At 46.2% G+C, this 25982-nt stretch overlaps 1 protein-coding gene across 1 annotated transcript; it reads left to right on the forward strand.

The window, feature by feature from the left end:
- Positions 1–1794: 1794 nt before the first annotated feature.
- On the forward strand, positions 1795–8783 carry GATD3 (glutamine amidotransferase class 1 domain containing 3). Its single transcript, XM_084279439.1, has 7 exons — positions 1795–1939; positions 4008–4060; positions 4805–4918; positions 5256–5375; positions 6020–6112; positions 6419–6607; positions 7700–8783. Exons 1-7 carry the CDS (start codon positions 1826–1828, stop codon positions 7917–7919), a joined length of 903 nt encoding a protein of 300 aa, XP_084135565.1. The 5' UTR covers positions 1795–1825; the 3' UTR covers positions 7920–8783.
- Positions 8784–25982: the final 17199 nt, after the last annotated feature.

Genomic DNA, 25982 nt, shown 5'->3' on the forward strand with positions numbered 1-25982 from the left:
ACTGTTGTTTGTTGTTGTGCCAGTGTTTCAGGGTCTGTATGACCTGCAGACAGGCTGTAACTGTCTTGTGACTGGCTGGGCAATAGGTTTGTGCTATGCAATAGGTTTGTGCTATGCAAAAGGAGAGTTGTGCTGTTTTATGAAGTTGGCTGGCTTGACACTTGAATTTGTATTTGTCTCTGGTGTTTCACAGTATTACAGAACAGAATATGGAAAAAACATGGCCTTCCAGAACAACATCTTAGAGACGTGTTTTTGGGTTCTTTTACTCTCACTGATCAAAACATTTCTAAAGATGAAAAACTTCACTTAAAACACGTGTTTTAGAAAGTGCAAAAAACATTCAGAGGCAGCAGGAGGAGTAGCATGGCACTTGTTTTTGCATAGGAGATTAGGAATGTCTCTGCTTGCTCAAGCAAAATGACATTATAATAAGCTTTTAGGTGATCAAGAAACAATGTTTTCCATTTAAATAAGTGGAATAGTGAAAACTACGAATCAGGTCTTACGGCTGTTTAGTCCAAGGTTGAGCTTGCCCCTTGGCACAGCTTGTGAGCATGGCAGCCACTTGCGTGGGCTGTCGTTAAGGCTTTGGAGCAGTGCTGTCTCCCTGCCTTCCTACAGTGCAGGTCCAGGCTGCATCTTTGGGCTTGCATCTCAGCTTAGGTGTGATCACACGTAGCTGTGCCTGTATTTCGTGGGTCTCATCTGTCTTACATGTAGTTTGGTTCTGTTAACGAAGGAGAGCCTATTCACCAGGGAAAGGCATTTACTGGTGATGAAACTTGCTGCTGTTTAACATTTGTTTTGTCCTTCTCTTTTAAAAGTGATGAGCTACTTCAGGAGATCCTAGGCAGAAAGCAAGCTGTGCTGGGCTGCTGCTGCTGTGTGTAGCCCATCTCTGTTAGCAGCAGCCCTTTCACTATGTGCTGCCCCACCACTTGGGCTTCACGCACCACGCGCCTGCCCTCCCTGGCGTGCAAAAACTGCCTGGTGGGGCTAAGCTAGTGGGGTGGGTTAGGCCTGGCGGGAGGCCAGATGCCCATCAAAGACGCTCTGTCCCTCCCCTTTTCAGCTGGACAGGGGAGAAAATACATAGTGAGAGGCTGAGGAGTTGAGATAAGGGCAGGGAGAGATCATCCTGTAATTAGTGTCAGAACCAAAAACAGACTCAGCACAGAACAAAGGAAAGAAACTCTCTAATTTATGACACTGCACTGCACACCCAGTGACACCAGAGCGGGATAATAAGAAGTGCAACCAGATCTTAAAGCACCTCCCCACCCCTCCCTTCTTAGCAGACTTCACTTAGTCACGATTTCACTCCCTTCTCCCCCCGAGTGTGGCACGGGGAGGGGCAGGGAAGGGGGGTTTCTCTCAGTTCCTCACAAGTTGCTTTCCTTCTTGGCCGGGGGGGGGGGCATTCCTCACACCCTTCCCCTCCTCCAGCCTGGGGGTCCCACCCCCCGGAGACCCACAGGGCTTCAGCTCTTCACCAGCTGCCCCGGCGTGGGTCACTGCTCCAGCGGACACCCTTCCCCTGCTTCCTCCAGCCACGCCAAACTGCGACTGCTGGCGTGCAAAACAAGCCCCAGCGCTCTGCTCCCCAGCGCGGCTGACCCGCTTCACCGCCCCTCAGCGGCGGCTGAACGAGGACGGGGAACGGACCGGCGGCCTGCGAGCCCCAGCGCGCACGCTGCCCTCCCTGCCCCCAGGGGGCGCCCCACGCTGGCGCCGTCGCCACGCGCGCGACGGCCTCCCTCCCTCCCCCCTCGGCCCGCCCCGGCTGCTCGCCCCGCCGCCTCTGCGCCCTCGCGTCGCAGCCATGCTGTCCTCCCGCGCGCCGGCCCTCTGCACCGCGCTGCGGCGGGCGGCGCCCGGCAGCCTCGCCTCCTTCCACTGCTCGGCTCGGCACCGCCGAGGCGCCCGCGTCGCTGTGGTGAGGGGCGGCCGCGGGCCGGGACGGGGAGTGGCGGGGGGCGTGTGGCGCAGCAGCGCTGAGGGGAAAGCTGGTGGGGGGGTTCTTCTTCTTCCACAGTCACCCTCCGCCCCGCACCGGCGGGACGGCGCCGCTGCAGCGGGGTGAGCTCCGGCCGCTGGGCTGCTGGTGGTGGGCGGTGGGCCTAGGGAAGGTGCGCCCGGCGGCCGCGGCAGCTGGAAAGCGGGATTTGGGGAGATAAAAGCTGGTTGGAGCCGAGTAACTTCGGGAAAGCCAGGCCAGGAGGGGGAAACGCGTAGAAATCAACTCCTGTGTGCTTGTTACCGGCCTGGGGTTGAGTTGCACAGAGCTGAAGTTGAAATACAGCGTAACTGGGGGGAGGTGCTGGCGGAATGCGGGGAAATACTTAAACCGGGTCCCGCTCTCCTTTAGGAAGGAGGTGGGACGTGGTAAAAGTACATAAGGAAGCGAGGAGCTGGAGGAGCTACAGATTGCCAAAGGAAAACGTAGGCTGTAGATAGCATCCCAAATGGATACACGGTCTTGGAGCTGGGTGGAGAGTCTTTGGAGCTTGAGCTTTGCAGAGTCTTGACAGCATAAGGTGCAAATAAGGAGGCATTACCTGCATGAAGAAACCTGTTTGGGGCAGAGTTGGCTCAGGAATGGGCACAGTGCCGGTGGAAATGTCTGAAAGGTAACTTACCAGGAGCGCTGTCATTTTAGCAAATTGCAGCAGGAGAGCAGATGTTACAGTTGCCATTGCTGACATAAATATCTGATCACGGTAGAAGACGTGTTTGTCACCCAGCAGGGACTGAAACAACACAAAGAGGCTTAGTACTTGAATTTCAGTGCGGTTTCAGAAACATAGTGTTGCTTACAGAAGATAACTTCAGTGCAGCTGGCTGTATGGTTATTCAGTGGAATTTAAATGGAGGATAACGTGAGCTGTTATCTTACTTATTCTACTGGGTTAAATACCAGGCAGCAAAATTTTGGTTAGGATTAGCAGGGACAGAAGAACATTGATGGATCTTACTAATTTGAAGTGATGGTTAGATGCCATGCCTTCGAAAGCAGAGGACTTGGTGTAGTGATCCAAAAGCACCTTCATGTCCAGTGTGTCTCACTTTTAAAGTTTCAGTTTTAAATTTCTGTTCATATGTCTGCGACTAAAAACTTTCAAGGTTTTAAAGCTGAAATAAAACTGGGAGGGAAGAGAGTAAATAGACTCTTTTTAATTAGTTTTTTTTTTCCTTTCAAAACAAACAACCAAATAACCCCCCAGAGTTCATATATATATATATATATATGCTTTCAGGAGCTAGATAATCTCTTGGATTTTTGTGGGGTTTTGTTCTTATGATCACTTTTTTCCTGGGGTTTTTAAAGAGATTTATTTTCTTTCTCCTCCTTTATGAAAGGCTTTCAACCCACACAGAGATAGCCAATTGCTTTCTGATTTTTATTCTACAGTGTGTTTAAACAAAGAAAGTAGTAGTATCGTGGTAACAAGGGAAAGTATAGCTAACATAGCATAGTTGGATGAAAGGAGATTTAGCTGTTGATCTCTGATGCGAATCTTCAGACAAAATCCAGCAGCAGCAAAATTGGTTTATCCCAAGCAGCACCTGGACGTGCACTTCTGTCCCACGTCTGTCTGATGCACCTCTGGGTTAGAAGGTGTTTCAGGTGGATGTGGGCACTTTGTAAGTAGATGTGGGAAGCTCGGAATAACCCCTTGGGTGCACAGTAAAAACACACCTGAGGGTATCATGTCAGTTTATGAACTCTGAAGAATAAATGCCTAAGTTTTGGCAATTTTTGAGGCCTGTCTGTGATGGGCAGCTATAAATAGGAAAGGCCAGTTCTGCAGGATGCCACGTGGTGACACCAGTGCTGATAGTGTGGTCTCGACTGGCTTAGTAAAGAGCTTGTTGCTAAGTTGGTATTTTTTGGTGGTGGATGGAGGTTTGTTGTTGGGGTTTTTTATAATCTACTTAGGCCTGTGAAAGATTGTGTAGGAAGTTATGTATCACCTGAAATACTCTCGATTTTCTTACTGCAGGTCTTATCTGGTTGCGGTGTCTACGATGGCACAGAAATCCATGAGGCCTCAGCGTAAGTTGCTTTATGAAACTGTAGGCTCCAAAAAAAGTCTCCTGTGTATTACAGCAGTCTGTTCAGTTTTTCTCTTTCTGGCCATCAAAATTGCCCATCATTGTCACAATTTTCTCACAGAGTAACTGGAAGCTCAGGCCACATTTTTGCAGGGCTCTGTGGTTGTCTAAAGATGCAGCACAATGCATGTGATGCCAGAGCAGTGAGTTTGAGACACACACTGTTTCTTTCAAAAACAGAAATTCAGAGTTCCAGAGTCAATTTCAAGAGAGAGAAGTAAAGACTTCATTTCATAATCGCTTTGAGTTTCTGTTCCTGGGGCTAAATCAAACACTAGAATTGTTAATGCTCGAGTTGATTTATTAACTCATAGTGTTAATTGCTGAGAGATGTTTTGCCCTGACCTGGATTAAATGTACACATAGGTGTGTTAATTGTGGGACTCTTCCATAACACCTGGAGAAAGGAAGTTTTCGGTTGTTAATTGCCTGAGTGAAAGCATGGAGCAAAGAAACTTGTCCCTAGCGTACCTCACCCTGCCTCCACACTGACTTTCTGTTCTGCTTTGCAGTTTGGTGGCACATACAGGGGTTTTGCTGCTATGTGTTCAGTATGCTTTGGTAGGATGTGTTGTTTTCCTCTTCTTTCAAAATCAGTTGGTGGGATACTTGCAGCAAGGGTTAAGGGCTGGATAAAGCCTCTCTTACAAGGTTTTCAGCACGTTCTGTCCCCGTTCCTTTGCAGCATACTGGTGCACCTCAGTCGCGGGGGAGCTGAGGTACAGATGTATGCTCCAGATGTTCCTCAGATGCACGTCATTGACCACAGTAAGGGGCAGCCAGCTGAAGCGGAGTCAAGGTAAACGCTCTGTCCTACGTGATTTCCATGACTGCTGAGCCTCAGTCTCTTAGGTGTTCTTCAGCCTGTAACTGCGCTTGCAGCACTTTGCTGACCGGCTTTAGAAGCTCTATGCCAGCCGGTATTTTGACTGGAGAGAAAACATTACATGAGTTTTCTGGACTTTATTACATCCAGCCTCTTAATGCCTGTCTTTTCCAGTATTTCATAGGCATCAAGGGCTTCAGTTACTGATACCACTGCTGTTCTTGCTTTCTCCCTTCCTCTGCCAAAACTTGACGCTGTTCTGTGCCCAGATGCTTAATTAATCTCATTGTTTTATTTCTGGTTCCTCAAGGAATGTTTTAGTGGAATCTGCAAGGATCGCTCGTGGTAAGATTGCCAGCCTGGCTAAGCTTACTACAGCAGACCATGATGCTGTGATATTCCCTGGTGGATTTGGAGCTGCTAAAAACTTGTGAGTGTCAACTAAGCATTAGGCTTCTCAACTAAAGTACTTATGGTCAACTATGATTTGCACAATAAAATCAGGAAGCAGTAATTGGTCTTTTTACTACGTGTGTAACCACTATTTAATAAGGAAAGCTCCTTTCAAAGTGTTGGAGTTGCATTGTCCTGTTCATTATGATTTCCAGTCACAATTCTTTTTTTGCATTGTCACATTTGAAATTTTCTGATGGGTGTTGGTGAGAATTCTGGAGTTTAGATAAGGCACAAGGAGCCTGTTTTCTCCCACCCTTGTGTCACGATCCAGAACCAGACAGACTAATTTGGCAGAGGTTAAACCCCCTTGCAGCAATTGTTAAGGCAAATGTTTGGCCATGAGCCAGCAGTGTGCCCTGGTGGCCAAGAAGGCCAGTGGGATCCTGGGGTGCATTAAAAGGAGCGTGGCCAGAAGGTTGAAGGAGGTGATCCTCTCCCTCTACTCTGCCCTGGACAGGCCCCATCTGGAGTATCGTGTCCAGTTCTGGGCTCCCTGGTACAAAACAGGGAAACTGAAGCTATTAAGTTTGTGATGACCCTTGAGAGCCCGTCTCAGAGACAGGCATCTCTCTTTGCAGGCGTAGACTGAGGTATATATCAAGTTTCTTCTTGTGGCAGATCCACCTTTGCTGTTGACGGGAAAGACTGCAAGGTGAACAGAGAAGTTGAACGTGTCTTGAAAGACTTCCACAGAGCAGGGAAACCCATTGGGTACGTACGTCAGTTGGGGCATTTGTGTGGTAGTATGAGTGGGGAGACGTCCCTGTGTCCTTTTAACATGTGCAGCCGTTACTGCTGGACCCAGAAGAAGCATCTTGTGCTTCACATTGGTTGTGGCTTGTTTTTTAAATGGTTTTCAAGATGCACATGTGTGTAGGTGTTTGTCAGAGGAGGTGGTAGGACCATGCTGAGTGGAAGCTGCCTTGTGGTGTCTTTCAGATTTGTAAGACCATGTCCATTTGAATCTTTCTAATGAGGACTGAGTTTGAATTGCTCTTGTCATTCCTTCTGTTGCAGTCTTTGCTGCATTTCCCCAGTGTTGGCAGCAAAGGTTCTCTCTGGTGCTGAAGTGACTGTGGGCCATGAAGAGGAGGAAGGTGGCAAGTGGCCTTACGCTGGGACTGCAGGAGCCATCAAAGAACTGGGAGGAAAGCATTGTGTGAAAGAAGTAACTATATCCTTTCCTGTTAATTTCCACGTTGAGAGGTGGTTTAGTGATGCACCATTCCAGCAGGAAATACATGGAAGATTGTGGTAGATTTTCCCCAGCTGAGAGACGGGCACCACACAGCCCATTGTTCTTAAAAGGGAGTGGGGGGAGTTGAGGGAGGGGGGGAGGGGAGGAGAAGAAAACCCAAGGAACCAGAACCTTGCGGGTTGGGATAAGGATAGTTTACTGGGATAGCAGAAAGAGATGTAATAATAATAACAGAACTTTATAGCAAAATATGTGAAGCTGGTGATACACAAATGCAGCTTCTCACCGAACCGCACGAACTCAGGCCGTACAGCCCAGAGCCGTCTCAAACACTGGACTGTACCCAAAGCTGCGCATCCTGGAGCTGCCTGCTCCTCCCCCCACCAGTCCCCCTTTTATGCTGAGCATGAGGCAGTTGGCATGGAATACCTCCTTTGGCCAGTTCAGGTCACCTGTCCTGGCTGTGTCCCTTCCCTTCTTGTTAGCAGGGCAATATGAACAACTGAAAAGCCCCTGACTGCTTGGCAACAGCTAGAAACATCAGCATGTTGTCAGCACTGCTCTCATCCTGACTCCCAAACGTGGTGTTCCATCCGCTGCTAGAAAAGAAATTAACTCTATCCTAGCCAAAACCAGGGCAAGGATCTCTGCTTTTCCACTTGGAATTCTGTGGGAATACACAACGTGTAGCAGGTCGCATGTCATGCAGCGAGCGATCAGAAACGCTGTCTCCTGTACAGACATTGTCTGGCGAGGTCTCCGTCGCTGCTGCAGAACTCCACTGGACACCCAGCGATGCAGTAAACGCTGGGTGAATTTGCACATAAAACTGTCCTGAGTTACAGGTGGTCAGTTCACTTTGAGGCTGTTATTCTTTGTTCCTGAAGGGTGATGCTGTAATTAAACTCCACTCCAGGGCGTTTTATTGCGGCCAGTAAATTTTGTCAGCTTTCTCTCTGCTTCCGAGCGTTCCCTGAGATGCTCTTGCACCACTTCTATTTCTGGCAGAAATAGCTTCTAGGAACTTGGGTTATAGGTTGCAGCTGTTGTCACAGCTGGACGGTGCAGTATGTTGGGAGGTGCTTTGTGTTATTGGACAGTGGGGCTGCGAGGTTTTGTCGGCGATGGCTTGTTTTGCAGACAGCACCTGCGAGTGAGGCCTGGGCCGTGTCTTCCTTAACTGCCTTGTACGAAGCTCACGTGGATGCAAAAAACAAGGTGGTCAGTACCCCAGCATTCATGTGTGAAACAGAACTCCATAATATCTTCGATGGCATCGGGGCCATGGTGAAGAATGTGCTAAAACTAACTGGCAAATAGGAAATGTTTCAGTGTAGGGTGTAGTGTCACATGTAATACGGGCCAATGGAAATGTTTTCACCTGCTTGTCCTGTCCACACTCTAGTGAACGCCAGTCTGAAGCTGACTGATTCCCCGCGGCAGGACCTTCCCCGCCCTCTCTGAGGGAGGGGGCTGCAGAAGGGCTGATGGAGCACAAGCTGCCTGGCCTGAGAGACACAGCACTTTCTTGAGCTGCTTCAGCTGGAGGTAGCTACATGGCCGGATTCTGAAAGCATCCCTCCCGATGCCACGTCATTTCTGTGGGGGCAGGAGGAGATTAAAGGCCCTTTCAGAAGCTGAGGGCGGATGTGTTGGAGGGTTGTAGCAGGTGCAGTGATGTATCCAGTGAGAGTAGAGAGGAACTAGTGCGTGGTTCGAAGTTTGTGTGCTCAGGCCTGTGTCTGTGAACTGAACGCCAGGGTCACTGTCAAGGGAATAGACTTCTTCTGCATCTTCATTTTAGCTTGGCATTAATTAAAAGATGAATGTTTTGTGTTTCCATTTCAAAGAACCATGTTTTCACAGAGGGTCCGTTCTGAATGTCAGTCAGCATCAGGGTACATCTTAGCTGTCACGACACTAGCACTTAGAAAGCCTCATCCATTGGCCCAGTGTAGCCCAAGAGGGGTTGAAATGGAGGAGAACACGTCCGCTGATGTGACGCACAATTTTTAAGGATCATACCGATGCTGAAGTAGTTGCATGATGAGCAGTGGATGGAAAAACTGGTCTCAAATGATCCTGCCTTTCCCCGCTGTAGGGTAATAAAGCTTTCTCCAAAGAAATGTTACTGAATGTCTGCAATAACAGTGTACAAATAAATTAATTTCTGCCTTTAGCTCAGCCTTGTGCCTTCACTTTTGTTTGACAGCTCCTCTAATAACACACATGGCTTGATACATTTCCTGTAGTTTTTCATCTTCTCAGTTCTCTTCACATCTGAGACATTTATACAGTCTAGAACCCAGCAGTCTTTCCCCTTCCAACTTAATTGTCACCTTTCTGTTTAGCAAAGCAGTGCTTCTAAGGTTCAAACAAACAGAACAACACCCTTTGCCTGGTATTAAAGTCACTTTTACAAGACACATGTGCTGAAGGGGACCAGTATTGTTAAAGGAGAACTGTATGTTTCATAAATGAAATCTGTAAGTCCAGTTGGGTTGGACGATGGTGAATAATGTCAGTGGCTGAAGATTTGCTAGGGATGTGGAATTCATTTATTGTTTTGCTTTTTTATTGGGGAGACCAAAGAGGAGGAATGAAGCTGGAGCATGAGTGGCAGGCACGCTCAGCTTGCTGAGGTCAGTGTTCCCAGAATAAGTATTTTTGCTTCCAGAGCCTTTTTGTATGTGATGAACTCTTTGTCACTGAACCCCATCACGTTTGGGTTTAGGACATGGGGATTTGCACTTCAGCGATGGCACTTTTTTCTTGAGGGATTCCATAGAGGTCTCTTGTGCAAATGGCTGACTCCAGTGTGGGTACAAAGGAATAATACCCAGAAAACAAAGCATCATGGTGGTAGGTATGACTCATGAAGAGGATTTTGGACATGTTCTGAAGCCTTTTTGCTTGTTCATCAAATTCTTCATGAAACATTCAGTATCAAGTTGGTAAGAAACAGAATTTAGACTGCTGCCACTGTCATTCGGTGCAAACACTTCTCTTCATAAGCTTTGCTTCTGTGTGAGTGGATGTTTGTAACTTTTGTCAACAGCGGCTTAGCAGAGTAGGGGAGGTCACTGTTCCTGTAAAATGAAAGGAAGGACATTGAAAAATGTGTCTTTCCTCACCTGCAAGTGTTTTAAAGGAAATGTTGTAACAAAGACAAGCAAAGCAGAGATGGTGTTGAAGTCTCTGGAGCAGAGGGAGAACAGCTGCTGCCTGCTAAGGGTCCCTTCCTCTCCTGCAAGCATGACCTGTATGCAGCCCAACTCTTGCTGTCAGGAGCAGTGAGTTAATTCTTCCCATTAGCTCCCCTTGTGTGTGTGCATGTTCAGGGCTGCTCGGATCTGTGGGTCCTACTACGTGCAGCCGCAGCAGCACGAAGCTTTCTCAGCACCTGAGCCTTGGATTCAAGGGTTCTGTGGAAAAAGATGGCTTTTTGAAGTAATAGCTACTGTTGCAAAAGATGGTGCCTCTTCTTCTGGTCCCCTGACATTCTTCCTTGAACCCCCAGTTCCTTCCATCATACCCAGAGAGTGCTGGACACGTGGAGAGGGCTTTAACCTGCTGTACACCTTCCGACACAGGTGCAGAGATGGTTGTGTCCAGCGGCGGCAGCCGGCTTGGATCATGGCGGTAGCACACGCTTACAATCCCGTATGCAAATCGCAAAGCCCACCTCATTTGGTGTGGCATCTCATCTGCTAAGTACCAGCAGCATTCCAAAGCGCTGGAGTCCGCCAGGGCTCTGTGGGTTGTGACAAGAGTGCTTAAGGCACCAGCTCCTCAGTGCCTGAGAAGTCTTTCAAGGTGGTTCAGCACTGTGCAGTGCTGCCAGTGCTGGGAGCTTGGACATTTGGTGGGGGGTGGGACAAATGGATGTGCACTGGGGGAATTGAATACAATGGGGTTTTTTTCCAGAAATAATCACGGTTTAGAGCAGCATTTTACCTTTATTTTTGGTTTCTTTTTCTTTGCACTGTTCAGAGATAACATTTTGTTAAGGGAGAAAGTATCTCATACACCAGAATTAGTGTCTTTCTTTTTTTTTCATATTAACGTGCTGAGTACAAACCTTTGATACATTTTTAAAGGTTTTTTTTTTATTATTAATGGAAGGTTGTTTCCGTTTGTTGGGACACAAGCGATTGTCATCTTGGCTTTCAGCCAGCGTAAATTTGGAGGGAAATTCCATATGCATTTGGAGGTGATAACAGAGACGTCTGCCTGCCAGCCTGGGGTTTTCCTTTCCTTCCGTAGGGCTTCTTGCAGCTGCCGAGGGGTTTGCTAGTTTCAGCCAGGTGGATGGAGGTTTATCATGGCCATGTTTCGTTAGACGCTATCGGAGTAAAGGCTGTGATTTCACCAAGCCTCCGCAAGGAGGCATGCGGTACCCGGCTTAGGGACCCTGACGCTTTTCCTCTTCAGGAACCAGCTGCTAATTTTGTCCACTGAAGGGAGCGGCAGTACGTGCCCCTCCTCGCCTCTGCTGGATTTCCAGAGGTGCGATGGGGTTAACCGGCGGGGAGCTGTCTGCGCTGAGACCCGAAAGCCGCCTCACGGGGTGTTGCTCTGCAGATTGTTGCAGTCTGGACAAATTTGACAGCGGTGCATTTTTTTGGGGGGGGTTATTTTTTGGGTGGTTTTGGTTTTTTGGGTTGGTTTTTTTGTTGTTGTTGCTCCTGAAAGCAGAAACGAGAGCGAGGGGCTGGGATGCGCTGCTTCGTTTCCAGCCGTGGGTCTGAGGCTACGCCAGGGACAGGCGTGGGCTGGGGCGGGCGGGGAAGCGGCACTTGGTGATCAGATTTTTAGGCAGGCTTCTGCTCGCCCAGGGGCAATATTCCCGCTGCTGCTTTCTGTGGGGCATTTTCTGCCCCCGCATAGAGGGAATCAAGGAAACTCCACTTCCTTACTTGTTTGGCAAGGAGAAGAAAACGGGCAATCCAGTTCCATGGCAATGGACGCCTCTGTCCTGCTGGCTTGGTATAAGACTCATTTCTTCAATGCAATGACTTCTTATTCATCCTCCTGTAAGATGTACTATCAAGCATGCTTCCATTAAGCAATAAAGCATTTCTGCGATACAATTATAACTGAAATATGAGGAAAAAGCGCAGTATAAAGTCATAAAAGTACACAGTGGGGTGTGGGGTTTGTGGGTGGGGTATTTTTGGTGGCGGTGGTGGCTTTTTGGGGGATTTGGTTTCTGCTTTTTGTTTTGGTTGGTTTGGTTTGTTTGGCTATAATAGCCAAGGTGACCCAAACCCAAGATTTGTAGGGAGAGACTTCTATCAGGCCAGGAAATACTCCTTGAAAGAAACACTGATTCTTAAGGGTCTGTGTGTTTGCAAGCTAGCAGGATCTCATGTGTGTGTACAGAGATTTTTATTTTTTCAGAGCAGGATCTTAGATAATCCTCCATCTGCAAGTAATTGCGAGTGTCCTGCGTTCCAGGGCTTGAGGCTTTTGTTTGAGCTACTTTTCTTCCTCCTTCCCGTGGCTTGCGGTGCCTGAGGGGAAGCTCGCTTGCTGTATGGATCAGCCTTAGTCCTTGGAAGAGTGACGGACCTGATACTCTCTATCTTTTCCAAGGTGGTTTCAGTGGTGGGCAGAATCTCTCCGGAAAGAGAAAGGGGAGGAGAAGAGACAAAACTTGGGCAATCCCAGAAGCTGAAACAGATGTTGCAATGAGGATTGCATTACCCATAGCAGCATGGTTTTCCTGCTGCGTATTTAAAAATAAACACCTTCTGTGCTTATTTTCAATATTTTTCAGTACCCTTTGTTCAGCTGCCCAGTATCACGCCGTGTGAGTGACTGCCCTCAGGTTTCACTGCAGTAACAGTGAAAATTCTGCCTCAAATGTATCATATTTGATCTGACACATCAAATGTATCACATTCATTTCTTGCTGATGCTCTGTATGGGCAGTTTCTCCCACATCAGATGGAACTGAAATGAGCTCAGCTCAGCATTAACCAGTTAAACCAGCCTGGTTGTAAATTTAGATAAACTACAAGATTGGCAAACTAACTGCTTTTTGTCTCTCACTGGCATCACTGTCAAACATGAAAAAGATGAACTCGCTTTCAGAGTCATTCTCTTGCAAGAATAATGTGCAGGCATCTCTTAAGGACTTCTTTAACGCAGCAGATTAGCAGCTCTATGAAATACGTAGGTGTGGGCCACCAAGTGAGAGAAGTGGAGATTCCTCCTTCTTAAATGCATGAATTGTGCTCCTTGGTTTTCAAAGCTGGCCCTCTTGTTTGTGATGAAACTCCGGAAAACTTAAGAACTGCGTGCTGCTCGTGTCCCGCACGCCGAGTTGAACTATAAGACAGACACGTGCTGTGTCATTGCCCAGACAAGGAAGGACACATCAAGGCTCGCTACTCATCCAAACCTTCCCTTGCAGTCAGTCTCCATGGAAATTAGAATGGAGGTTTGTATATTATTACTGGGATTAACCGCAGCTCTGGAAAAACGCAATAAAAAGAGATGTTTAAACATCCCAAGTGCCACTGCAAATCTGAGTCATAAAAAAGTAGGGTTGTAAGCAACATTTAGAGATCATCCAGCTGCCTTCCTCCCCCCCTCACCCCCCTCACACCCTCCATTCCTCCCACCTTCATCTGCTCATGCGCTTGCTGTGATTCATCCCAGACCTGGAGAATCACTCCCGAGGGGGAGAGTGGCAGCCGGCTGAGGGAACTGGGCATTCCCCGTAGGCACCAGCCAGCACGGCGCCTGCTCTGGACTGCCCAGCTGTCCTTGTCCCTCTCTGCGGCACCGAGGCCTGTACTTCAGTAACTCTGCATTTGCTTGCCCAAGAAATGCAGCGGTACGGGCACACAGCTTGTGCGTGTGAGCGGAGGTGCTCACGGTGTTCGTGCACCTTGCCACCCCTGGAAAAGCGTCGGGCTGCCTCGGTGGCTGTTAAACTTTTAGAAGTCATACGGTCCTTGAGATGAGGGCAAGCAGTTCGGCCTGTTGGGATCAGTGGGCCTGATGAGATGCCACCTTCCAAACTCTCTGATTGTCTGGGGTGCCCAGCTAACCGTAGGAACAACTATAATACAAATAAAGAGCTCTTGGAGACCAGGTGATGTTTCTCATCAGGGTGGGGTGGGGTTTTTTTTAGGTTTTTATTTTTAACCAAATCAGGTTTTGAAAAATACATGGCATCTGAGACAAACATGTGGAGGGTAAGACGCGAAAGGACTGCCAGAGTAAGTCCAATTCTTACATACAAATCTGCCTGTGAAGTGGGACCCCAGCTGTGAGGCCAAGCTGCGCTATACCCTGGGTTAGCTAAGTGTCAGCCAAGCTTCACTGCAGCTGCAGCACAGGGACTTTGTCTCTGTCCCCCACTGTGGGGACAGGGACCTTCCTTAAGGAAGTCGAAGTTAACTATCTTCTTTCCCTCAATGGATACCATTTTAACCTCTACTTTGTTCTGTTCCCTTCCTTGCAAAAACAATCCTGTCTTTCCTTTGGAAAGAGGGTGGAACCGTTCCAAATCAAAATGACTTTATGTGCGTCCTTATGCATCACTTCCCTCTCCTCGAGGGCTAAGCCGGGAGCGTGTTGCAGTCACCGCTGTTCACCAGCCCTGGTGAGTAGTTCTCCGGATGCTTCTCAGTTCTGTAACAGGGTGCTGGCAGCAGAGCTGGCCTGGCACAAAACTTGGGAACTTTCCCGATGCTGTTGGTATGCAGGAACCTTTCAATCTTGGTTTTGCACGGGACATCTGTGTTGAATTGAGCATTTCACAGAACTAAGCCCGTTTAATTTGCATAGCTATCAATTACAATTATTCTGAATAGGTTTTTAATTGTTTTTTTTCTCAAAGGTACTGTCTTTAGAGCAGTAACTTTGTCACAATAACAATTTCTTATTGCACAGCTCTGGCTTACGAATCCAATTTTTGCATGGCTATCATGATTACCTCGCTGTCCTTCATGACAAAAAGAGAAAATTCCAAATTCTGCCTTCTAGAGCTTTTGGCTTATTTAGAAGTGAATTTTGTAATGGTACATCACTTCCTTCCTTAATGCTGATGTTTTATGAACTTCCACCATCTTTCTTGGTCAGCTTCATGCTTCCGCTGAAGAAATACTACATTTGTTGTGGAAAAGAAGTTGTTGCTGATAGCCCATGATGCTTAAGAGTAAAAAATAGAAGCTGAAATCCCACAGGCTCAAGTTTCACGAGGTTTCCATTCCTACGTTTCACAAAACGCAAGCATCATCCTACTTCCAGTTTTTTATCTGACACGCAGGGTAATTACCCCTTCTCCTCCTTTCAGTTCTCTTGAAGGACAGCAGATGAGATCTGGAGCAAAAGGTCTCACTAGGGTCAATTATAATGTGACCCCAAAGTTTTGCGTGTCTTTTGTCTGCTTGTTAAAGCAAAACCACAAAACCCAAATATGAAGTTTTCATACCGGCAGCACTAAAACTGGGCTCCAAGAAATGAATTAACCAGCAGAGTTGCCACCTCTGAGTTTTTGCCACCTTTGGTTTTGCAGAGCACCAAAATGCAGGTCATAAGCACCCAGTGCTCAGTGTTTCTTCCACATGGTGCTGGAACAGTTGTCACGCAGACCCTACAGAGCTGTTCTGCCTGGTGAGGTCCTCTGGTGAGGAGAACTTCCCAAAAAGAAGGTTGGCTCCCCCAGTTACAGGTGCCAAAGCCCCAGTGTGACCAGGAGGTGGAAAGACAGGGGAAGCATAGCCAAACACGGCGCAACCGCAGGGCTTCTGGGGGAGATCTGACTGTGTCCTGAGAAATTAAAAGAAGAGAAAGTCAGCATGTAACCGGTGGCTTGACAGGAAAGGTATTTGAAGTTTGTGTGTGACGTATTTTACATGAATGCATTGGTGGAAGATTGTTTGTAAAGCCATGTGGATTTTGGCGTGTTCTCAAAACTGTCCTTTGTGTGTGTGTGTGCGCGTACCGTCCAGAAAAAACAGTGTGAAGGTACCGTGACAAATGTCTTTTTGTCCTTTGTAGAAAGGCATGGAGCCTTAGAAACAATGAATACAACTTCCTTTTCCGGGTCACTGATAGTACTTGTTTAAAGTCCTGATAGAATGACAATGACTAAAAGAGGACAAAAGGCATGATCGTTCTCCCTACTAGGGGCCTGGGGTGGGCGCTGTAATTAAGAGTCCTTGAATAATGTTAAGTAGTAAAAGGTCTAGGCCACAGGTGCTTGGGTGGCAGCAGTGCTGTGTACCAGTCCCGGTCCATAAGCTGCAGTGTGGACATGGGGCACAAATGAGCCTTGGCACAGATCCTATGCTGGATGTAGGACACAAGTAATATAAATAAGTAAATAAATAAGTAAATAAATAACCCCTGCTTTAAGAAGAAGAGAAGTTGTTCCTATAGGTGTTTAGGTGCAAATCCATCTCTGGGAAGATCGGGCTGTGCATTGCTTTCTATACCGATTCTTAAGCTGTTCCTATCCCCAAGGTACCAGCTGTCAGCATGTTGCTGCAGTTGATGTACCGCTAGTAGGTAGGGGTGCTTCCTCCCCCTCTTCCTAGAAAGAGTATTGACACATAAACAGCAAAGAAACATAGTGTAGTCCTCACTAATGCTTTGAAATACAGGTAGGGTAACAGCAAGTCTCCTGGCCTCTTGAGACCTCCTCCAGGCACTTTAATTTTTCCCAAAAAAAAAAAGAAATTAAATCCGATTCAATTGACCCAAAAGAAGTCTCACAGGACAGCCAGAGAGACAGTAAAATTAGGCTTTTTAAAATAATTAGAAAAAATAATCAGTCCAGCAAATAAAGAGAAATGAAGGAGAAGTGAAACAGATCAAAACTGCTGCTGTTTTATATAAAAATACTAAGTATCTGCTGATCTGGTTGTGATGACTGCAGAGTGTGAGAACTCGTTCTGCGTACTGTGTCTTTGTTCTCAGCAGGTTGTTTCACTTGTCCAAGTCCCTTCTAGAATACCAACTAATACAAACCAGATTCTTTTCTTCCCTTTCTTAAGAAATCGCTGAATATTAAAAAAAAATATGGAAGCTGTGGCTGCTGATTTTCTTTAAAAGAAGTGACAACAGGAAATATGGTTTTCCTTTTTGAAAAATAAAAAAAAAGTTTTCAAAAGTTAGGCTTTTGTTCTTTCCTCCATTCCCAGATCCCAGAGTATGATACAGCTTGTCGTCCTTGTCCCAATCATTTTCCTCTTTTTTCCAATTAAAATCTTTTCATGGTAAGAAATAGCTTATACTGAGGAAAAGTTCCTCAGAGAGTTTTTGGCTGAGTCAAACACATACACAACTTTCCCCTTTAAATCACAGCCTACTGACCTTTTGGCTTTGCGAATCTTCCACTGCTCCCACATTGCAATGTTTGACTCTCAATAATTTCTTATTTCTCATGGGAGGTTGACAGCTAAAGATATTCCAGTTATTCCAGTTCTGTTTGCTTTTATAATGTTATAAAGTGGTGCTGTGTCACGTAAGGCACATGATACCATCTTGAATTTAAGTTCATGTTTTTTTTAAGACCTTTAAGCCAGCTAGAGGAGCTATCTTAGGTCTAAAAAGGATATTCCTGTAATTTTTCAAGTTGTTTATTGCTCATGAAGTATGGAGATGATTTTTTTCTCTGTGGTCATGAGATAAAACACTGGAATGTTTCTCTTCCTTCTATTTGAGTTTATTGCTGCTTAATCTGTCTGTAACATTGTCTCGTGGCTGACCTGATTACCTTAATTCTAATATAACTACTGCTATGTAATGGATCATATCTTTCAGCCACACTGAGTAAAAATACTAGTTCCTGCTATTGATTTTTATATGACAGAATGTTTCAGGTTTGATACCGATTTACGATGTTTGCTGAGCTAATAAGAGTAATTTGGCTTACAAGCAGGATTTTTTAATGGGAGAATTTACTGATGATGGCATGTCAGGGCTGGACCGCCCTTCTGTGTCGCGTTCACTCCCGAAGCATTTACAAATGAGCATAATGTAGTTCATGGAATCACAGAACTGTAGGTGTTGGAAGGGACCTCCAGAGATCATTGAGTCCAACCCCCTGCCAAAGCAGGTTCCTTAGGACAGGTCACACAGGTAGGCATCAAGACATGTCTTGAATATCTCCAGAGAAGGAGACTCCACACCCCCCTGGGCAGCCTGTCCCAGGGCTCTGTCACCCTCACTGGGAAAAAGTTCTTCCGCATGTTGGTGCGGAACTTCCTGGGGTCCAGCTTGAGGCCATTGCCCCTTGTCCTGTCCCCACAGACCACTGAAAAGAGGCTGGCCATTTCCCTCTGTCTCCCACACTTCAGATGTTTATAAACATTGATCAGATCCCCTCTCAGTCTTCTTTTCTCAAGGCTGAACAACCCCAGTTCACTGATCCTATCCTGAATAGTTGTTTCTCTGCAATGATTAAACCTGGGCATTAGCATCTGCACTCTGCTTCAGAATAGCCTTTGGATGAAATCTGCTTTAATTTTCCCAGAGAAGCTCACGTGGAGTCATTAATCATGTGTTTTTAGAATATTTACTACTTTATTTACCCAAAAGGTAATAAAACCCTTGATCAGGTAGTTCATTCATATCAAGGCAGTTTTGCTAGACTTTGTAAGGGAGAGCAAGCACCAGATGTCTATGGGACTGTCTCTATTCAGGACATTTAACCAGTCCTGCATATTCAAACTAAAGCACTGTCTAGTCACTTAGCCATTTAGCAGTTTAAGGAGCATTGCCTTACCAGAAGGGGAAGGTGCCTTCTCTGTGCTAGATGGAACTGGAAAAAACAAACAACACAATAATCAACGTTAGTTGCTTTAGCCTAGGCCAGAAAAAGGGTACTGAAAATTGATCTATGGGTTAGTGGGCTTTTTTGAGAAAGGATACATTTGCCAAACAAACGGAAAAGTTAAATATGAGCACAGAATTACAGACATTCTATTGCTCCCAAAAATCAGATGGTGAAAACATTTTTATTTTGCATTTTCAAAACACCTTTTTTTTTTAATTTTGAAAACTGTGAAACATTTCACGTTGAAATTTCCTGAATACTCTCCCTCAGTATTTCACTTTATATTTTAAAACATGTTTCCCTTGAGAATGGTGTGTATTAAAACAAATAAATTGAAGGGTTTATAGTTCTTGAAAACATTTTTTTTCTATTTTAAGAAGAATCAAATGTGTGTGGCTGACTGCAATGAAAGTTTCCGGCTCCTTTATTCAAGCAAGACACCTTAAAAACCTATGATTTCTTTTTCATTTGCTTTCCCAGTAGGTCAGCTGGTCAAACCCAGTGCCTCATCATTCTGCTGGCCATGCTTGCAGGTAGTTCAACCATGTTAGCTTAGTGGTTTGGCATTACTCAAGCAAGGGTTATGGTCTCCCTCATTTTCCTAAGGAAGAAAAAGAATAACCCTTGTTGCATGTGCCCAGGATTACCGCCAGATCCCAATCTTTCAGTTACAAGGGAAAAGGTAATTAGCAACTGCCTACCTTTCATCTGATAGGGTCTGTAAAGCAGACATGGACTTTGGACCCCAGCCTGCTTTACAGACCCAAATACAAACAATAAACTGAACTCTCACATTCCTCTGGGACAAGGTGGATCCAGGGCAGTAAGATACCATAAATAACTAAATGCTTAGAAGTCCGTGAGACCTCATTACTCATTAATGTCTCCTGTGAAGGGAGGGGAAGGAGGCAGGCAACTTGCCTTCAGGTGTCCCACTGCTCCCGTGGTCACGCTGTGCTGAAGCTTAACAAAGATGTGAGTTTGTTTTTTTTTCCTTCCCACTCACTCTTCCAAAAAAGCCAGGAACAGAGTGAAGCCGAGCAAAGATTTGCTTTAAAAACTGAAGTCATCCCCATCAGTAGCCATATATGGAACACCTCCCTCCCTCTGAGCTAAAAAAACGTACGTGAACAACCTTACCTGATACAATGAGTTGAATTTTAGATTTCTGTGTGACAGGAAGATCCTCAGTCTGTCTGTAGATGCAAGTGTACAAAGCTGTGTCCAGCAATTGGACGTTGGAGAGCTTTAAGGAAAAGTTGCCATGCTTCATCTCGTCCAAGAAAAGACTAGTTCTGCCCCGGTAACGTTGGTCCTGGTACACCAGTGAATCCTGCCCATTGTAAAAAAAGTGCACCAAGAGAGAGTCTATTTGCCAGTAGAGCTTTGAGTGGGAAAGGGTCAGCTCTCCCAGAGAGGTGGTGGTGCAAGGCAACACGACAGTTTCTCCAACAAATGCATGGTACTCTGTGTACGGCTGACCTGGAATAAAGAACACCCAACTTTCTCAGTACTCAGCAGAGCTAAGAACACCGGCTCTCCTATAATTTAGCTTCCCAGCATCATCATTGCATCTCTTCCTCCCTCCTTCCTCTGCCTGCACCCTGCTTCCCGGTCAGACAGGAGGCGGCTGTGCCAGGACAGATGGCCCTGGACGCTCAGTGCCCAGCCAGCTGTGCAGCAGGACAGATGTTGCTATGTGCTATTGCTGTGTCAGTGTGGGTGCTGCTTGAACCTGTCCCTTTAGCTGGTGATTTTTCTCCCAGCTTCTGGGGATCTTAGTCTTTGAGATGGGGTGTTGGATATGATTTTAATTGATTGGTCAGTTCCCAAGGGGAGAAGGGGATGCAGGAAGTGAAGATGAGCAGACGTGATTAAGCAAGTCTGGTTTGGTAGGAAGTCTGGCTGAACAAAAGGAGAAGCGTGAAAAGGATGTGATATCAGCAGGTCCTGTCTGAGTTTGGTCATGGCTCCTGATTTGTACATAAGCTGCCAGCGGCTTTGTCTCCCTTCCTCTGTGGCATCTTGTAGAAGGTCTGACCAAAGCAGCCTTTTTCTGCTGGTGCACCCATAAGCACCCAAGGCTCTTGCTCACCTCTGTCCCTGGGGCTCTTGGACTCCTCAGCATAGTTATTCTCCCAGTACCCCAGATAAAGTTACTTTTCCAATGTCTTGAGGAGATGGATACTGCAGACAGGTAGGGCATGAAGCCAGGGGCATCTCACTGACACACACTGTTCATTTAATAGATTTGATACAAATTAATTTTTATAAATTCTTCCAAGTTAGTTGGAAGTGTACTAAAACTTGCATAAATAGGGGAGTCTGCTACTTCCATGTAGAACGACTCCATGGTGTTATGTTTTCTAGAGGGAGACTGGGGTATGGAAGAAGGTTTCCATGCATTTATAAAGCATAAACAGTGAGGTATTTTCAGCACATGATGTGCTGAGCATAAACATAAAAATTATTTTATAAGTTAAAATGCAGACAAATTAATTAGGATGGGAAGCTCTCATCCCCAGCAGGGAGCAGAACAACAGCAGCATTAAGTCTATTACGGTGCCAAGAAGAAAGGCTAAAATTCCCTGTGAAACAGCTCGATCCATTTCCATGGCCAAAGTTCAGTGAAGCATAAGGAGGACGTAATCAGAGTAAATATAGAAATTCTTGGTCTCAGTGTGGTCATTCCTGTGTTCTAGGCCTGCACCAGCTCTGTGCAGAGAGTCCCGGTTCCCCCTTTAAGTCACTGACATCAGCCAGGGCTCTGCTTGTTAAATGCTCTGGCCCCTGTTTCCCTGTTAATCAGTGTCTGTTTTGAGGCTTTTTGATGTCACGTTGTGTCCATCTAGACAGACTTAAAAGCAGGAGGAAAAGTGTAGTTCAGCGAGCTAAAGCACAGAACCAAGTGACTGTCTTGAATAAACAACTCTTGTCACCCAACACCAGCTTTCCGTAGGTTTTCAGATTTTTCAGCTGAAAATCCCAGTCTGCTTTTGCCCAATAATGTTAATTTTTAGCTGAAAAATCCCACATATCCCCAGTGCTATGGCTGGTTGTCAGCGGAAGGAGAGCCAGTCCCCTTACTGTTGTGGAGAGCTCAACCATCTTCAGCCTGTATCAGTTGCTGACTGGATTTTGCTTCTTGAGGGGAACCTGAATTATAACACCATCCGAACAAGGGGCTTATTTTATTTATAATAAAGCTTGGTCTCCACTGTATTGTACCCTCACTACCATAACTCGTATGACCCTATGCTCCCCCGCAGAGGTTGCCTCAGCCCTGCAATGAGTGATGTACCCAGATATAGTCTTCCCCAGGGCACCTTGAAGGGCTGCTGCCAGCTGAGGAAGGGCAGGGAGGCATAGGAGCAGCCTGAGTCCTGTCCCTGAGGTCTTTGGGCTTGCAGAGACGATGAGGCTGTGATCACCAGAGCCTCTCTGAGGTAAAGCCATGCCCGTAAATAGACTGTAATTATGTCTGGCCTTGGTTAACAAAGTACAAGGGGAGAGGAGCATGCCTGAGGCTGCCACAGGTGTGTTTTGTAAGCCCTGGAAGAAGTGAGCCTCCAGAAGAGCTTTCTAGCAGGAAGAGTCCTGAAGAGTCCCGTCCACAGGATGCCAGTAGGAGAGAGCATGCTTGCAACTTAGGGTGTTGCATGTGAATGAAGAGAAGATATCCCTTGTAACTTTGGTCAGAAAAATGGACAATAAGTCTTTGTTTAATGAGCAAAAGACGAAGAAAATCTGTTGGTCCTATCTCCCACTTCTAAATTAGGTACTGTTTTTAGAAGTGCATCAATTTGCTTTGTGCCTCTTCATTCTTTCCCTGAAGATGTGAGGACAGAGGTGCCCAGAACATCTGAGCCTAGCATCACTGTGCCTTTCCTACATGATCTGGTGTACAAGCCTTGTGGTGCTTGTCCTGACTCTGGGGGTTTAACCTACACTGCATTCAGCTGGTAAAACCAGAGCAGCAGGAAGAAAAGGAGGAGGCTTTGCTAGAGTTGCCTAGGACAAGAGCACATGACTGAAATCTAGCTCTAACAAGTCACTTAGCAGAGCCTACACCTGCCTGAGCTCTTTTGTAGGTGGGAAGAACAGACTTCTGGGTGCAAGTCAAGGAAGTGCACCTACAAAAGCCAGTCTTGGAGAGAAGTTGTGTTGAGGATGGGTGATGTTATGGTGAGTGTTTTGCTGGGGCTTGTGGTGTACTGGGAGGTGTAGGAGCAGGTGACAGAAGGGGCTGTGCAGTGAGGATGGTGGCAGCTGCTGCAGGGGTGTGCAAAGCAGGGTGAGTAGTGCTGGTAAGCTTTGTGTGTGGAAGGTGTAGCTCTCTACTGTGGGAAGAGATGTGTGTTAGCTAGCAGCTTTCACTTGCGGTTGTGAGACTCAAATGTAAAGTGAAATTAGTCTATTTTGTGGTTTGGTGATTACTTTTTTAATTGCCTAAGTGTTTAAGGCTCTCAAGGTGAAGTCAGGTGTGCTCATTTAGCCAATCTGTGAGATTCCTGGAGAGAGGAAATGTTGCTGTATTAGTATCTAAAGTGTGGTGCAGGGAAGCTCATGAAGGCTTCCACCTTTGTCCCTCTAGTGATGAGGATTTAGGGCAATCATCTTTGCTTACTAATTGTATGTTGTTTGTAATGGTGGAATCTGGAATAACTAGCAGGTGATCTAGAGTTTATGCCTTGTAGAAAAGGAGCCTGGAAGTGAAAAGTTCTTGAGCGTGTCTCAAGGTGTTGGTGTTAGCATAGCTCTGACTGTAGACAAGTAGTTTAACAGTGTGAGGGGTTAAGCAGAAAGAAGCATCAGTGTTAGAAACAAGGTAATGGGGAATTGTGTTTGAGCACTTATGAGCTCAAAGTTTCTGAAATGTGCTACTTTGTTAAGGTAGTGCTGTATGATTCCTTACAGGCTCATTTCTCTTACATGCAAAAGTATTTTGGGGTGGGTAGGGGGCTGTCTGCAATCTCAGTTGCTTGCTCAGAAATGCTGAACTTGAAATCCCTGACTTGAAGGAGGGGACAATAAAAAACCCCAAACAAACAAACCCCAAAAACCAGAAGCCAAAGGGTAGTCACTTAGATAGCTCCATGTGCCTGTAGGTGCACTCAGCTACTGAAAGAACACATCCTAAGCAGCAGGAGACTTTTCATCCTGCTCTATTGAGACACGGGAACATTTTTCCCTTAAAATGTCAGTGTGCTCCCAGAAGAGAGAGGGAGAGACTACTTCTAGTGACGTGTAACCTCCTCAACCATTGCTGTGCCTGGTAAAAGTGAGCCAATTCTTGGCAAAAAGAAGAATCTTGATAATGCACAGAGGTCTTAATATTGCTGAATTTAAGCCTCAGATAAGGAAATTACTGGGAGTTGTCCCTGCAGCTAGCACAAAACTCCCCCACCAGCGCAAGCTAATGTCTCTCTTTCATAGGGAAGATCATATCTAATCTAGACAATGTCAGAAGCCCAACACTGCTAGAACTTGGCCAAGCATGTGCGAAGGTTCAGGGAGGGAGAGGCTGCAGCTGGGCTCCCTCCTTTTGCTTACCTGGCTGTGCCTGGGGTGAACCCAGCAACTTCACAAGCTTAAACACAAAACCAGATGCAAGGCAGTTGGGGGGCTGTAAAGGATGCAATCCCAAGTTGTCCTTAATGTTATGGAAATTGTGGGGTGTTTTTTCAGGATGTGGGCAGGATAAACTTTACAGGTAGGTATTTGTGGGCCTGAAATAGCTTAATCTTGAAACCACTTCTTTCAGATATAGAGGTTTGTCTAGAGGTTATTACCTATGCTTGTCTCCTTGGGCTGTGATGAAATACCCTCAAAGCAAAGCATGTATTTGTTTTGTTCCAAGATTCTTGGCTTCCAGTTTGTGTAGTCACATACAAATACTTCCACAAATTGCTCTGTGAATTATAGTATATTTACCTCTGGGTAGAGATGCAAGCAGTAAATAGGCAACCATCCAGGCAGCAGTCTCCCTAATAAAGTGAGAGAGAGAAATGCTGAATGCTTTGTTAGAACATTAGAGCAGGGATCAGAGACCTCTTCTCTGGCATAACTTTTGCCCTGTTTCACAACTCCCTCATCTGTAAAAAGAATTTGTATCCAAAGCTGGATGAGTTAGAATCCCCATCTCGTTTTGGCACGGATCATATCGCCTGCCTGAAGGTTTCTCAGTGGTTGTAATGGGATGGGGCTTCACTTGCAAACACCAGACCCACGCTTTCTGCCTGCATTCTCAAATAGACAATGTTAATAGCGTATATGTAGTCATAGCCTGCTCTTGAGATTATTTTCTATCGGTAATTAAACAGAATTCCCCCTGCTCCCAAGCTCCAGATGCTTTGTGGCATGGGAAAAGCGTGGCTTACCATTTCATTTTTGTGCCTTCCCAGCCCTTGGGAACCCGTCCCCGTCACGAGCTTCACCAGACGCTCCAGCTGCTGCTTCTGTCTCTGCAAAAGAGCAATAAGCTCTGGATTTTTGTTGCCATAAGCATTGCTCTGGAAGGAGATGGGTTATTTACTTAGCACTTGGTTTGCTGTGGTTCTGTCTGTGTATATAATACTGTGTATTATTATATACACAGAGCCTGTATTATAGAGAGTGCATACAACAGTGTGTATTTACACTCTGAATACGCTCTTATAATACACAACATGTACTTATTTTCACATGCAGGCTGGATATGAGTCACAAGCCGTGTACTGACTAGCCCTGAGCTTTCAGCCCAGTGAAGCGATCCTTGTTCTGTAGCCAGCTGAGATCAAAGGAGGTGGTGAAACCTAATGGGTATTGTATTTATCACAGGGGTGTAGATGCCATCCCTCAGACTACCAAATACCACCCAAGCTGCCTATCTACCAACAAAGCACAGACACAGGTAATAAGCCTGTAAGGAAAATGCTGCTCAGAAGAGCTTGCTCTTTGAGGAGCCTGTTAAATCAAACCCAACACAACAGAGTGCTGGCTGGGGAAGAATGGGGGGTTTGGATGCATCTCCCTGTCCTCATAGGAACTCTGAGCTTAAGGAGTACAAATATCTGAGTGATTGTTCCTTGCCATTGTGCTCTAGACAAAATACTGATGGTGGAAGTGGTGGTTTAGCCAAGGTCCTCTTCATCCAAAGGCAGCTCTGAGGAAGGTGCTAGTGGTGGTCTACTGCCTCTTGCTCCTGGTGCAATGGTGCTCCTTGGGGCGAGCTGGGCCCGAGAGCTGCATTCTGTGTTTCTTCCTCTCTGCTGGTGGCTAAGCCCTGGTTATGATTCATTTACCAGCCCTTTCCTGACACTTGGCACAAGCTACCTGCCCTCTTTGACTTCTCTGATGCTGAAACCAGTGTGTCCTGTATGTTTTTCGTTAACTACTCTTGTGGCTTCTTTCCTCCCTGTTGTAATGGCTATTGTTTCAAGCAAGGGCAGAAACTTAATGCAAAGTGAGCTTATTCCATATGCAATTCCTCCCGTCTGCCTCTTGGAAATAACTTTGAGAAACTGATGGCCACTTGTATTTGCCTGACTAGTTCTTGGTAGTGCCTTGTGGAGTTTATCCTCCCTCTCTGCATTGTGCAG

This window comes from Gallinula chloropus (assembly GCF_964237585.1).
Source record: "Gallinula chloropus genome assembly, chromosome: 1".
Classification (NCBI taxonomy): Eukaryota; Metazoa; Chordata; class Aves; order Gruiformes; family Rallidae; genus Gallinula; species Gallinula chloropus.